We start from the raw sequence: 14995 nt of genomic DNA, 5'->3' as shown, positions 1-14995 counted from the left end.
ATGAATCCACATCATGGATGCCGGTCACCCAATTGTATACTGGTTGACCAGGCTGGATGGTGTTGTACCCTACCTTGGGCGAGGGGTAGCTGGTGAGCCACAGTCGGAAGTCTGGGTGGCAGGTCTCTGGGCTAAAGTCCTCACAGATCTTCTCCAGGGTGGACATCCAGGAGACAGCCAAGTGGCAGTTCTGCAGGCACACCCAGGTGCCCTCCTTCATGGCCGAGCGGATCATCTTGGCAGCGATGGGGCCCTGGCCCTGGCCCAGGGAGATGGATTGGAACTTGGTGCCGCCCATGTTCTTGTCGTTGGCAAACTTCAGCAAGCCTGGAAGAGAGGGGTGGGGCGGGGCGGAGTCATTTTCCGTATCAAACAAAAGCAGTAGCAGGTTTGAGGTCTGTGTATGAGATCAGTCGGGTGCTACTTACTGGCCATGGGGTCGGCTCCAGGAGATAGCACAAACACCAGAGGGATGGTGGAGTTGGAGTCTGTGTAGCTCTTACTCAGGTCAAAGGGAGGCGGCTCCACAAACTTCTTCCCAAGTTTGTCAGTCACATAGTTTGTGATGGCCGGCACAATCTGGAAACATAAGGAGTAGCATACAACAGTAAGCATACATGCAAACATATGATATGTCCGCACACACACACCTATATCTACATTCAGCAACCTCTGTATTGATTTTCGAGTGTCCTCTTTGCATTGACTTTAGGTGGACAGCAAAAGTAAATAGGGATTGGTTCATTTCTCTCTCTAACCTTGTCTGGCCTGAGACAGCGGTAAATGATCATCTTCTGCAGGTCATTGAGGCAGTCACACCAGGGCTTAGGCAGATTGGTGTTATAGGGCTCTTTGCTATCATAGATTACCAAGAATTTATCTGGGATCTTGATGAAGCTCTCCCTATGAGAATCACAGAGAAGGACGACATATTCCATATTTGAGTATTAGCAGAAACAAAAAACTTAATAAATCTCTAATCCCCCAAAACAAAAAGAGGCAAGCTCAGCAGTTTGTCTATGTCATACTTGAGTCCGTGGAGGTTGGGCAGGTGGCTGGCCCGGCAGATCTCGTCCCAGCTTTTGTCCTGCAGCCAGTGGGGGTCTGGGTTGGGGACGTTGTTCTGCAGACCCACCCCTCCAGTCAGCAGGAACATAACGTCACTATATTCTATTTCCTTCTTCGCTCTGAGAAACCCCCCTCCCAAAAAACAGCCACTTGTCAGACACAAACAATCACGTTTATCCCACCCCCCATCTTAAATAGCATGCTTAAAGACAATTTTATTTGAATAAATAAACGACTTCACTCATTTCACAAAAATCCATCTTAAATGTTTGACCTCAGTGTGTGGTATGGACTTACAGGAGGAGGTTGGAGCAGAGGAGGAATGAGAAGAGCAGTTTGTCCTTCTCAAACAGGGAGCGACACACGTTACAGTACAGGTTGAAGGTGAAGTGGTCGATGAGGTACCTCAGCCTTTTCTCCAGGATCTTGGACTTGTTACTGAAACACAGATGCCATGTGTTACCTAGGACACAAAGGAGCTTCGCTCTAACTGTACATCATATTCATTAACCAGCGACTTACGAGGTCTAAACCCTTGTTATCTGTGTAGGAGCATGTTTCTCACCTGTCCTGTATGGAGTTGATGTAGAGGTTGACAAACCAGCTGAGTGAGTACTGGTACATGGGGTCTATGTTAGCCAGGTCAGCAATGCTGAAGAACAGGATGGAGGAGTGCTTGGCGATGGCTCTGTAGCCCTCCCTAGACTCTGCTATCTTGACCTCTGTCTTCTCAGCAATCTGTGGGTTGGGAGATGGGGTAGAAGTTAGACCATCTCATTCTAATTGGCTTTCAACACATTTTGACTGACTTTTTCCAGTGTGGTCCAGACCTGCTGTTTCTTGGAGATCTCGTTGGACATGATCTTGGCCGAGTCGAGGACCTGGATGGCGCTCTCATCCTCCAGGATGTTCCCCTCGGACGACGAAAGTGTCTCCAGGATCTTGTCCTCGATCTCCTTCAGGACCTTCTTATTGGATGCAGACTGCAGAATCAGGGCGTTCCGCTCCTCCTCCAACTCCGGCCTGCAGAGAGAGACATGATGAGGTCAGGGGTTAGTCGTCTAGATTTATATCTTCATGATATACAGTCACAGTACAACTGGTCATAAACAGATCAGTGCTTTTTGTGCAGTCTGTGCTGTATCTGGTAGACAGGTTAAGAGTTTATATTATAACTTCATTACTGGAAAATGATCCACTATAAATAAACAGCATAGCGAGTAGTGTAGCGTGTGTTGCAACACACCTCTCCTTGGCGACCACAATGCCCAGCAGCTGGTCCTCAAGGCCCTCAGGGGTGATCATGAAGTTGAGCAGAGACACCTTGGTTGCCAGCTCTGGAAGGTAGTGGGGGTTCCGCAGCTTAGTTGTGATGTAGAACCGGAAGTCACATGAGTACTCGATTACACTCTCCCCCAGCCGGATACAGTCCATGCCCCCTGGATGACACAAACAAATAGTCTGTGATCAAATGACACCAGTATGTAATGATAAATCCTTGCACATGATATGATGTTCACCAGAGCGTGCCGTCCTTTTCCGTACCTTGTTTAAAGGTCTGTTTGAGCAGCAGGGGCTCCAGCGACGGGTCCAGCTCCTCCCCTACGTTCTCCAGCAGCAGAGGGGTCCCGAACTGGATGCAGTTCTCCAGGGTTCTCATGTAGTCTCCGTCTGTTAGCTTGATCACGCTCAGGTTGTTGTCCTTCTCAGAGTTCTTCACCCACTTGTTGGCCTGGCCCTGGGGGTCGATCATCAGGGGCCACCGGCGGGAGTTGCTGACGATGACCCCGTTGTCTATGGAGAAGCTGTCGGTGGGCAGACCTGAGATGTTCCACGCCCGGATCTTTATGGGGTCTCCCAGGGTCTTACTCAGGGAGAAATCATCTGATGACGGAATGTTCTTAGACTGGAGGGTAGGAATAAATAACGAGATTAAGATTGGTGACAATGAATTGGTGTTGAGCTGAGGTGCTGCTGTAAGTGCCTGTACCTTGCAGAGCTTGGTCCATATCTTGGCACAGTTCTGTCTGAAGGCAGCAGTGAAGGCTCCAAGGTAGGCGATGACGCCAGCTGAGATGAGCACGTCACCGGTCAGGTTATCATAGGTGTTCTGAAGGTCATCTGCTGCTTTGGACCACCTGTAGAGGGAAAGAACACAAAGTCCCTCAGGACATAGCAAAGACCTCAGGTACTAATGGCCTACACAAGCCATTTGAAACAATCAATATATTTAATCATCTCCATCATCCAGAGCACCTGGTCTTCTCTCCTCCTAGGCCTCCGATGAGTTTCTCGGCTCTCTCCAGTTTGCGGGCACACAGGTCCACCTGGAACTCCAGCTGGGCCTTCTCCTCAGTCTTCTCCTCAAAGGTCTTCTGAAGCAGGGCCAGACGGTCCTCCACCTCCTTCAGCTCAGCTCTCTTCTGGTTCAGCAGGGACATGGTGGTGGCCAGAGACAGCTGAGCCTCAGCCAGGCCGGCCTTCTTAGGGGCCACTACCTTGGCCACTCTGTCGTAGATCTCCATGGCAGTGACCCATTTGCACAGGCCCTCGGCGGCTGAGGAGGCCTTGGCCACTTTGGTGGGATCAAAGTCAGGATTAGTCATGTACTCACTGCGGATCTTTTGCATCACAGGGACCTAGCCGGGAAAAGAGAAGAGAGTCAATTAAAAAGTATCTAGATTTACATTGATACTTCAGTTTAAATGCAATTCAACACATTTGTTTTTTCACAGCGACTCACAGGGATGTTGTCCTTGTCGTACTCTTTCAGGTCTCGTAGGAAATTCATGTCTCCAAGAAGCTTTTTGCTCGGGCCCCAGTAGTCAAGAATCTTTTCAAATGGTAAGAAAACATAATTAAACATATAAACAAACACATTTTATTTAATACATTTAAAAATAGGTAGAGCAGTTCCTGACCTTCTGTCCAGTCCCAGCAGGATCAACAATTTTATCAGGTTTCAGCTCCTTCATCACACACACAGCCGCCATCACCAGCTTTACCCCCGACGGAGGGCTCTTCATTGACTTCACGATGGTCACGTCAGAGGGCTGAGAGGGAAGAGAGATCAGATAAGATCATACCTTGTCTGTTTGCTTTGTGCAAGTCTTTCAATCCCCTTTGGTAAGACTGTGCAGGGCAGGCTGATCTCTGCTTGATATGAATCCCAAGAGCGTTGGACCAGTAACTGAAAGGTCACAAGTCCGAATCCTGAGCATGCAAGGTGGAAAAAAATCTGCCGTTCTGCCCTTGAACAAGGCACTTAATCCCCAACAACAACTGCTCCCCGGACGCCGATGAAGCTGATGTCGATTAAGACAGCCCCCCCTGTACCTCTCTGATTCAGAGGGGTTGGGTTAAATGCAGAAGACACATTTCGGATGAATGCCATCAATTGTGCAACTGACAAGGTCTCCCACAGTGTCTCCTGACCCCTCCTGTCTCAGCCTCCAGTATTTATGCTGCAGTACTTCATGTGTCGGTGGGCTAGGGTCAGTTTGTTATATCTGGAGTACTTCTCCTGTCTTATCCGGTGTCCTGTGTGAATTTAAGTATGCTCTCTCTAATTCTCTCTTTCTCTCAGAGGACCTGAGCCCGAGGACCATGCCTCAGGACCACCTGGCATGACTCCTTGCTGTCCGCAGTCCACCTGGCCGTGCTGCTGCTCCAGTTTCAACTGTTCTGCCTACGGCTATGGAATCCTGACCTGTTCACCAGACGTGCTACCTGTCCCTGACCTGCTGTTTTCAACTCTCTAGAGACAGCAGGAGTGGTAGAGATACTCTTAATGATCGGCTATGAAAAGCCAACTTACATTTCCTCCTGAGGTGCTGACTTGCTGCACCCTCGACAACTACTGTGATTATTATTATTTGACCATGCTGGTCATTTATGAACATTTGAACATCTTGGCCATGTTCTGTTATAATCTCCACCCGGCACAGCCAGAAGAGGACTGGCCACCCCTCAGTCTGCTTCCTCTCTAGGTTTCTTCCTAGGTTGTGGCCTTTCTAGGGAGTTTTTCCTAGCCACCATGCTTCTACACCTGCATTGCTTGCTGTTTGGGGTTTTAGGCTGGGTTTCTGTACAGCACTTTGACATATCAGCTGACGTACGAAGGGCTATATAAATACATTTGATTTGTTCCCCCTTTCCTACCTTCAGGGTGTCCAGGGCTGAGAGGGCCATCTCCAGGGCAGGTATGGCCTCTGCCAGGTCGCTCTCACACTCGTTCTTCAGGGCCTGGGCCTCGTTGGCCTTCAGAGTGGCAGCCTCCTCGTCCACACGCACCACCTTACTCTTGGCCTCCACCTGCACTGACTCTACCTCTAACACCTTCATCATCTTGGTGTTGTCTATCTTGGCCTGCTCCAGTTTAGGCTGCAAGTCCACCAGCTCCTTCTTCATCTCACTCACCTACAAAACAGATCATACTCATGAGGGACAGAGCTAAGGCTGAGCACAGTGTAATACAAAGGGCTGAACGCAGACACATCAAAGGTTCAAGAACACTTGATTCAAATTGCCTTCGGTCTCAAGTCACAGTACTTAATGAGGCAACAAACCATGACACACACAATCCACATAGATCCCTACATTCATGCAAGATAAAAACAATCGGTTTGATGTACCTGAGACTCAGCGAAGGCCAGTTTGTCCAGGCCGTTGGTGTACCTCTTCTTGGCCTTCATGACCATGTCTCTCTTCTGGGTGAGCAGCTGACGGAACGCAGCGATCAACTCCAGGTAGGAGGTGGGTGTCACGTAGTTATGGCGACCCAGCTCCGAAAGGAACCTGGGAACAACAACATCCTCAGCTATTGTGCGATAAATATGTAATAAATCTGTCCTTGATTTTACTCTGTTTTGATAAAGTCATTCAAATGGAATTGCTGTGTTTCTTTTGTCATCAATAACTTCTGTAGCATGAGAAGAGAATATCTGATATCTGTGTTAAATTAGATGGAAAGGAAGAGTTGTATGTACTTGTGAGAGAGCTGGATGGCAGAAGTGTGGAAGGTCTTGCAGATGGGCATGACCTCCTGTCTCTCATGCTCACTCATCTCCAACGACTCCAGGAACTTGTTGGCCACGCGCTCCAGCGCCTCCTCTGGCCAGGGCTGGGAGATGCAGTTCAGAGAGGAGGTGAGGGAAGTTGATAAGCAAAAGATTGTTGCTATTACTTCATGGTTAGTATACAGTGTAAGCCATCAGATTCAATAGGGTTTGTACTGCCTCTGTACCTGGAACCAGTCGATGGTGCAGCAGTTGATGAGGGAGGGGAACTGGCGTAGTCGGTTGCGGAAGGCCTCTCCTATAGGACTGAAGGCCACTATGATGTGCAAGTTTTCCCTGCAGCGCGACACAAAGTAGGCAAACAGGGCCAGGGGGCTGAACTCCACACTCTTATTGCCAGCCTGGGCGATAGGCCGCACCGCCTGGGGAGAGAGAGGGAGCAGGCAGAGGTTGCAATGATTATTCCTCTCATTCACAACACTCACTGTGAATGCTTCTGCTTAGATGATGTGATGAAAAAAGGGCAGTATCCCCAGCAACTCCAACCTCAACCATAGCCTAACTCTAATAAGCCAAAGCCTATTATCCATCTGACTGGTTTATGAAAACCTACCTCCATGATTTCCGCCTTCTCGTCCGTGGCGAACAGGTTGGGCACCTCTCCTGTGTTCAGGACACTGTCCACATCCTCCAGGAAGGCCTCCTCCTTGATCTGAGAGTCAGTTAGTAGGAATACCGTCTTCTGACCCTTCACCCCTGCACTTTTCAGCAGGAGCTGCAGCACAGGAAAACAATCAGAAAAATTCCTCTAGTGACAACTCTTCAACTATCTGTATACTGTTGTCATTCCTGTCCAACCTTTCCTGGAATAATCTCTATGTTAATAGTCTAAAGTCTCACCTTGAGGTCATCCCTCCACTCGTTCAGGCCGTAGCTCTTGGAGATCTCTGGCTGGAACAGGGTCATCTTGGCCATGGAGGTGGCAAGGCGGGTGATGGATTGGCGCCCGCTGCCCCCCACCCCCACCAGCAGGGCATTGCCCCCTGGCTGCTTCAGCACACGGCTGATACGAGACAGGTGCTCCAGCACGTAGCTAAATGCAAATGGACAAATAGTCGGTTTTCCAGTGAGTGTAGCTAACCTCTCATGCTGTGCTTATAAAAACCCTAACCCTGACGTTAAAGGCCTTTACCGAAAGATGACAAGGTTCATACGGTTCTTGTGTGCCTGGTTGTACTCATCCAGACAGAGCTCCACCACCTGGCCGAAGCTCTCCATGGAGGGCACCTCAGCGTACAGACGATCATTGTCCTCCAGGTCAGGGTTCATGTAGTCCCCAAACAGCAGGTTACACATGTCCTCCTCACGTGGCTAGTGACAGGGAACACAGGAACCTCATCACCACAACTAAACAACAGTAAACAAACCACCATCAAAAACAACATCTTCTGTACTTACTGCCTTGTTGCTTGGAGCCTTCAGGTGGTCAAACACCTGCTCAAAGTTCTCCTTGAAGTGGTCCCTGACAATGTCGTTCATTAGGAGGTAGAGCCAGGCACGGTCCTGGTCATCCACCAGACGGTCGTAGTAGACGCGGAACACCTCGTGGACAAAGAGGCGGATCATGGTGCGTTTGTTCTCCAGGGACTCCTTCTTGAGGAGAAGGCAACCCTGCACCACGCGACTAAAATCGCGCAGGTTGAACGTGTAGTGGGACTTGGCTGGCGTGGGGAGCAGGTTGTCCATGGCCTTCTTGTAGACCTTTTGAGAGATGTGGGCGAAGAAGAAAAACAGAAAGTGAAATAACTTGATTTTACATGGTTTAAAAAGAGTCAGAATGAAATCACAACTTTTTACTCTTGTATATGATTAAATCTAGTGGGTTTTATGCTTGTGGAAATAAAATAACTACCAATGTAATCTCCTGAACCTTCTCACCTCCATTGTGGCGGCCACTATCTGGTTGCCCACGGTGAAGTAGTCTGGGGGGAACTCGTTGTTGCGGAGGTAGAAGGCCACCACGTTGGAGAAGATGCGCACCATGGTGTCGTCACTGAAGGCGTTGATGCTGGTGATGTTAAAGTGCCGCAGGAAGCGAGGCGTCACCGCGTTCCTCCCGCCACCAGGAGGCCCCATAGCTGAGATCAGCTGCAGGTCCACCAGGGTTATCTTAGTGGTGTCCTTCAGGTCATACCTGGGAAGACAGTGAAAGTCAACTTTAGAGACATGATAAGTTCCAGGTATGTCACTGATCATTATAGCCTAAAGCAAGATATGATGGCATTGTAATGTAGTAGTCTCTAACCAGTTGCCATGGTCAAAGTATTGGCGTAGGAGTTCCACGGGAGGCTGTGCCCCAAACTGCTCCAGGGCAGGCATGTTCATGTCATCCACAAATATGACACACTTCTTCCCCATGGGGGGGCCAAACACCCCCTTCCTCCTCTTGTCCAGCCTGGACATGATGATGTTCTACAAACAGTGGAAGAATATACTGTATAAACAGTGAGCTCCAAAAGTATTCATAGCACACAGTGACTAGATCAAGCTTGTGACTCTACAAATTTGTTGGATGCATTTGCTGTTTGTTTTGGTTGTGGTTCAGATAATTTTTTGTCCAGTAGAAATGAATGTTAAATAATGTCTTGTGTTATTTTGGAGTCACTTTTACTGTAAATAAATACGAGAAGAATATGTTTGTAAATGCTTCTACATTAATGTGGATGCGACCATGATTACAGATAATCTTGAATAAATTGTGAATAATAATGAGTGATAAAGTTAGATGCACAAATATCATACCCCCTCCCCTCCAAAATGCTAACTTCCCATTATTGTAATGGTGAGAGGTTAGCATGTCCTGGGGGTATGATATGTGCACCTGTAAAGTTCACTTATCATTATTCACTATTAATTCAGGATGATCTGTAATCAGGATAGCATCCACATTAATGTAGGGCTAAATACTTAACTTTTACTACTTTTATACACAAGTGTTTTAATACACATAATTATCCCAATAATTTGGGGTCCCTATACACAAAAAGTGTGGTACTTTCTAAACGGTTCACCTGATATGGATGAAAATACCTTCAAATTAAAGCTGACAGTCTGCACTTTAACCTCATAGTCACTGTGTAAATTCAAATCTAAAGTGCATATACACACACTACCGGTCAAAAGTTTTAGAACACCTAATCAGGGTATTTCTTTATTTTTTTACTATTTTCTACATTGTAGAGTAATAGTGAAGACATCAAAACTATGAAATAACACATAAGGAATCATTTAGTAACCAAAAAAGTGTTTCAAATGAATTTTTTTTTTAAATGAAAATATATTTAATAATTGTGATTCTTCAAATAGCCACCCTTTGCCTTGATGACAGCTTTGCACACTCTTGGCATTCTAACAACCAGCTTCATGAGGTGGTCACCTGGAATGCATTTCAATTAAAGGTATGCCTTCTTAAAAGGTCATTTGTGGAATTTCTTTCCTTCTTAATGTGTTTGAGCCAATCAGTTGTGTTGTGAAGAGGTAGGGGTGGTATACAGAAGATAGCCCTATTTGGTAAAAGACCAAGTCAATATTATGTCAAGAACAGCTCAAATAAGTGAAAAGAAATGGCAGTCTATCATTACTTTAAGACATTAAGGTCAGTCATTGTGGAACATTTCTAGAACTTTTAAAGTGCAGTCGCAAAAACCATCAAGCACTATGATGAAACCGGCTCTCATGAGGACCGCCACAGGAATGGAAGACCCAGAGTTACCTCTGCTGCAGAGGATAAGTTCATTAGAGTTACCAGTGTCAGAAATTGCAGCCCCAAAAAAATGCTTCACAGAGTTCAAGTAACAGACACATCTCAACATCAACTGTTCAGAGGAGATTTTGTGAACCAGGCCTTCATGGTCAAATTGCTGCAAAGAAATCACTACTAAGAAGAGACTTGCTTGGGCCAAAAAATATGAGCAATGGACATTAGACCGGTAGAAATCTGTCCTTTGGCCTGGAGATTTTTGATTCCATCCGGCATGTCTTTGAGAAACGCGGTGTGGGTGAACGGATGATCTCTGCATGTGTATATCCCACCGTGAAGCATGGAGGACGATGTGCTATGGTGTGGTGGTGCTTTGCTGGTAACACTGTCAGTGATTTATTTAGAATTCAAGACACACTTAAACAGCATCACCAGCAAAGCACCCCCACACCTCCTCCTCCATGCTTTACGGAGGAAAATGCGGAGATCACATGCGGAGATCATCCGTTCAACCACACAGCGTCTCACAAAGACACCAAAAATCTCCAATTTGGACTCCAGACCAAAGGACATATTTCCACCAGTCTAAAGAAGGCCAGCATCCCGGAGTCACCTCTTCACTGTTGACGTTGAGACTGGTGTTTTGCGGGTACTATTTAATGAAGCTGCCAGTTGAGGACTCGTGAGGCGTCTGTTTCTCAAACTAGACACTCTAATGTGCTTGTCCTCTTGCTCAGTTGTGCACCGGGGCCTCCCACTCCTCTTTCTATTCTGGTTAGAGACAGTTTTGCGCTGTTCTGTGAAGAGAGTAGTACACAGCGTTGTATGAAATCTTCAGTTTCTTGACAATTTCTTGCATGGAATAGCCTTAATTTCTCATAACAAGAACTGACGAGTTTCAAAAGAAAGTTATTTGTTTCTTGCCATTTTGAGCCTGTAATCGAACCCACAAATGCTGATGCTGATGCTCCAGATACTCAGCTTTTCTCAAGAAGACCATTGCATCTTTAATTAGCACAACAGTTTTCAGCTGTGCAAACATAATTGCAAAAGGGTTTTCTAATGCTCAATTAGCCTTTTATGATAAATTATAAACTTGGATTAGCTAACACAACGTGCAATTGGAACACAGGAATGATGGTTGCTGATAATGGGCCTCTGTATGTTTATGTAGATATTCCATTGAAATCAGACATTTCCAGCTACAATAGTCATTTACAACATTAACAATGTCTACACTGTATTTCTGATCAATTTGATGTTATTTTAATGGACAAAAAAAATTGCTTTTCTGTGAAATGAATTTGACTATCCAGTGATCTGACGTGATCAACATACTGTATGAAAGAGATCATGTTTCATACAGAACTGCTATCTTAATTTGATCACTCTGTTGTCACAGACAATGTTCCTGCATAGCAGGAAATGCAAATTGTAGTTTATTCAATGTTCAAAAAGGCTTTTAAAGTTTGAAATTTCCACTTTAAAAAATGTCAGACTTGATTTGCCCTTACAAAAAATGTATCAAACCCTACAAAAAAAATAAACTCCATTAATTACATAATCATTCAGCCTGTTGATGCAGGATTATTTTCCTGCTGCGAGAAACAGGGTAAAATTAAGATAGCGCATCTGTAGCTCTTCATTGTTCACCTGGCTCTGGTTAGCGCTGGTGCGTGCTGAGAAGTTGATGAAGAAAGGCAGGTAGCGGTCCTTGTCCAGGTTGTTCATGAGTTTCTCCTTCACGTACACAGACTTCCCTGTCCCAGTGGGCCCCACAAACAGCAATGGCCTTCACAGAGACAGGACATATGATCAGTGGCTGTTTTAAAATAGAACGCATCAACTGAATATTATGATGTTTGACCACAATGCAAGTGCGTAAACACAAATGACATCCACATTAGTCTGGGTGTGTTGGCGCATGCTTACACTCCATAGTCGATGCAGAGGTCCATGAGGTAGGTGTATCGGACCGTGTCTATGGTGGGGACGATGATATCCTGCACTTTGGTGTTCTTGTCCCCCAGATTGATGTTCTTGATCGAGTCAGTCCAGTGCACCCAGCGACCTTTCCCTTTAAACTGTGAAAACAAATGTATGTATTTTCATAGAAACTGAACAATACTGTTTTACACTGCAGAAGCCTTATTGACCAGTGGAATGTTACAGACCTCATAGTAATAGTCATAGACCAGACCCTTCTCATCGTGGGGACATTCCCATTTGGACACGGAAGCGGGGATGGGGTGGTTGTCTGCCTTCCCTAAGATGATGTCTCTGAGGTACTCATCAAACCTCTTCCTGCTGTCCGTATCACAGCTGCCCCCCACCGACCACACCAGGGAGAAGGCAAAGGCTGCCTGCCACAGAAAGAGAGATGGAGTTGAGCTGAGTATGTTGATTTCTGTCATTTCAATTCAGTATAGCCACGCACAGCAGTACTCTGTTAAATATCTTACCATGACCCAAGTCCGTAAGTTTTTGTTCCCCGTGTCCTCCTTCAAAGGTTGGGTGAGCAGCATTTCAAAGAGCCGAGTCAGGGAGACCACTGTGTTGCTGTTGCTGGTGGGGACAACCTCCTAGAACATATGAAAGTAATCAGACATGTTATAGAGCTTGTAAACTATATATATATATATATATATATATATATATATATACTGTGGTGCAGGGCAATAGCCGATATACAGGATCAAACTCCAATTGATACTTCTGGACTTAAAGCTTGTGGTCCACCCACCCTGCATTGTTTGCGTAGCATCCTGAGGGAGGGGGGCAGGAGCCAGTGGAAGAGCTCCATGAGCAGGCCTGTGTTGTCTGGAGCCTGCAGGGGCTCTGGCAGGGTGTTGATCCAGGAGGTCACCAGGGGTTCCCAGCCCAGCTGAGAGGGCTCCATGTAGATCATACCACACCTGCTCACTGTCGCCGGCTGGGGAGGGGAGAGATAGATATACAGATTACCGATTCGTGAAAGATACTGTTGTTGGGACAAAATAAGAAGTCTACCTGTAAGTCTGTTGATGGCTTGTTGACTTACAGAGGCCTGAGACAGGTCCATGGCTTCAAAGATTAGACTCATCTGATTGGACATCTGGATGATCTCTCCACTCATCAAGCACAGCTGTGGGAGAGAAGGAAGCATACAGCAAGTAGTTACAGTTGTTTTACGCATCCTCCTGGTATGTCATTAAGTCATTATATTGGATTATATTTGTTGTGGATTTATATTCTTGCCTTCTTGTTGTCGTCGAGCACAGTGTTCATGCTCTCAATCCACAGTGTGTCTATAGGCCCGTCGAACACCACCCACTTACGGTCCGGGGTCTCCGACGACGCAAACTCACGAAACGTGTTGGCCACAATCCCATCTGCCCACTGAGCAACACCAAGAGAGACAGGGAGAGAGAAAATAAAAAACTCAAACACAACGTAAGACACAATCCAAAACAGCAAAACCATTTGTGTAAAGAAATAAAAATAACACTATTGATATTGAAAGATAGTCTGAATATATGATTGTAATGATATGAAAGGAATGTGAATATTCCAGGGTTAAGCCCCACCTCGTGTGAGACTGGGTCAAACTCCCCAAAAAGCTGTCCCATGGTGATGGCCTTAGGGTTGACCGTACGGTAGAGGACCCTCTCCTCCTCATTGTAACCCCTGTCGTTCATCAGGGTCAGGGTGTCGGCCAGGACGTGGAGGACTTTGGTCTTACCAGCAAATGGCTCCCCTACCAGCATAAATCTGAGATACACACCAGTAGGGGGAATGTAAACAATTATTCAAAACAATATTCCACTTAACATTATCTTCTATAATCATCTATCATTTAACATGTATTTATTATTTATATATCTTAAACTCTGCACTGTTGGAAAAGGACCTGTAAGTAAGTATTTCACTGTTAGTCTACACCTGCTGCTTACGAAGCATGCGACAAATAAAATGGGATTTGATATGAACATGTAGGTACCGGTGAAGCCATGTCAGTTCTTTAAAATGACAGTCACTACTTGACACCAACCCACACCCCATAATATCTGTCCCCCTGCCCTTCCTAAATCGTGAATCAGGAGGATGTCACTACTTGACACCAACAAACACCCCATAATATCTGGCCCCCTGCCCTTCCTAAATCGTGAATCAAGAGGATGTCACTACTTGACACCAACAAACACCCCATAATATCTGGCCCCCTGCCCTTCCTAAATCGTGAATCAAGAGGATGTCACTACTTGACACCAACAAACACCCCATAATATCTGGCCCCCTGCCCTTCCTAAATCGTGAATCAGGAGGATGTCACTACTTGACACCAACAAACACCCCATAATATCTGGCCCCCTGCCCTTCCTAAATCGTGAATCAGGAGGATGTCACTACTTGACACCAACAAACACCACATAATATCTGGCCCCCTGCCCTTCCTAAATCGTGAATCAGGAGGATGTCACTACTTGACACCAACAAACACCACATAATATCTGGCCCCCTGCCCTTCCTAAATCGTGAATCAGGAGGATGTCACTACTTGACACCAACAAACACCCCATAATATCTGGCCCCCTGCCCTTCCTAAATTGTGAATCAGGAGGATGTCACTACTTGACACCAACAAACACCCCATAATATCTGGCCCCCTGCCCTTCCTAAATTGTGAATCAGGAGGATGTCACTACTTGACACCAACAAACACCCCATAATATCTGGCCCCCTGCCCTTCCTAAATCGTGAATCAGGAGGATGTCACTACTTGACACCAACAAACACCCCATAATATCTGGCCCCCTGCCCTTCCTAAATCGTGAATCAGGAGGATGTCACTACTTGACACCAACAAACACCCCATAATATCTGGCCCCCTGCCCTTCCTAAATCGTGAATCAGGAGGATGTCACTACTTGACACCAACAAACACCCCATAATATCTGGCCCCCTGCCCTTCCTAAATTGTGAATCAGGAGGATGTCACTACTTGACACCAACAAACACCCCATAATATCTGGCCCCTACCCTTCCTAAATCGTGAATCAGGAGGATGTCACTACTTGACACCAACAAACACCCCATAATATCTGGCCCCCTGCCCTTCCTAAATCGTGAATCAGGAGGATGTCACTACTTGACACCAACAAACACCCCA

The 14995-nt window shown here is 46.3% G+C and overlaps 1 protein-coding gene across 2 annotated transcripts in view; it reads right to left on the bottom strand.

The window, feature by feature from the left end:
• Positions 1–14995, bottom strand: part of dnah12 (dynein, axonemal, heavy chain 12) — a 41082-nt gene that overhangs the window by 5116 nt on the left and 20971 nt on the right. Inside the window, exons 32-62 of one of the 2 annotated variants that reach the window (XM_035738107.2) lie at positions 13413–13596; positions 13084–13224; positions 12887–12970; positions 12590–12778; positions 12309–12428; positions 12021–12209; positions 11779–11930; positions 11500–11638; positions 8392–8558; positions 8025–8280; positions 7545–7847; positions 7279–7457; positions 6987–7179; positions 6700–6861; positions 6314–6508; positions 6057–6190; positions 5703–5865; positions 5230–5487; positions 3990–4121; positions 3812–3901; positions 3325–3707; positions 3059–3206; positions 2614–2974; positions 2315–2507; positions 1899–2091; positions 1634–1806; positions 1366–1506; positions 1029–1187; positions 759–903; positions 429–579; positions 74–327 (exon numbers count right to left, since the gene is read on the bottom strand). In XM_035738107.2, the coding sequence (XP_035594000.1) occupies positions 74–327; positions 429–579; positions 759–903; positions 1029–1187; positions 1366–1506; positions 1634–1806; positions 1899–2091; positions 2315–2507; positions 2614–2974; positions 3059–3206; positions 3325–3707; positions 3812–3901; positions 3990–4121; positions 5230–5487; positions 5703–5865; positions 6057–6190; positions 6314–6508; positions 6700–6861; positions 6987–7179; positions 7279–7457; positions 7545–7847; positions 8025–8280; positions 8392–8558; positions 11500–11638; positions 11779–11930; positions 12021–12209; positions 12309–12428; positions 12590–12778; positions 12887–12970; positions 13084–13224; positions 13413–13596 (5731 nt within the window). Of the gene's footprint in view, positions 1–73; positions 328–428; positions 580–758; positions 904–1028; positions 1201–1365; positions 1507–1633; positions 1807–1898; positions 2092–2314; positions 2508–2613; positions 2975–3058; positions 3207–3324; positions 3708–3811; positions 3902–3989; positions 4122–5229; positions 5488–5702; positions 5866–6056; positions 6191–6313; positions 6509–6699; positions 6862–6986; positions 7180–7278; positions 7458–7544; positions 7848–8024; positions 8281–8391; positions 8559–11499; positions 11639–11778; positions 11931–12020; positions 12210–12308; positions 12429–12589; positions 12779–12886; positions 12971–13083; positions 13225–13412; positions 13597–14995 lie in introns of those variants that run through there. The other variant, XR_008082916.1, reaches the window with a different exon arrangement.

This window comes from Oncorhynchus keta, chromosome 27 (assembly GCF_023373465.1).
Source record: "Oncorhynchus keta strain PuntledgeMale-10-30-2019 chromosome 27, Oket_V2, whole genome shotgun sequence".
Taxonomy (NCBI): domain Eukaryota; kingdom Metazoa; phylum Chordata; class Actinopteri; order Salmoniformes; family Salmonidae; genus Oncorhynchus; species Oncorhynchus keta.
This window is presented reverse-complemented; position numbering and strand designations above follow the sequence as displayed.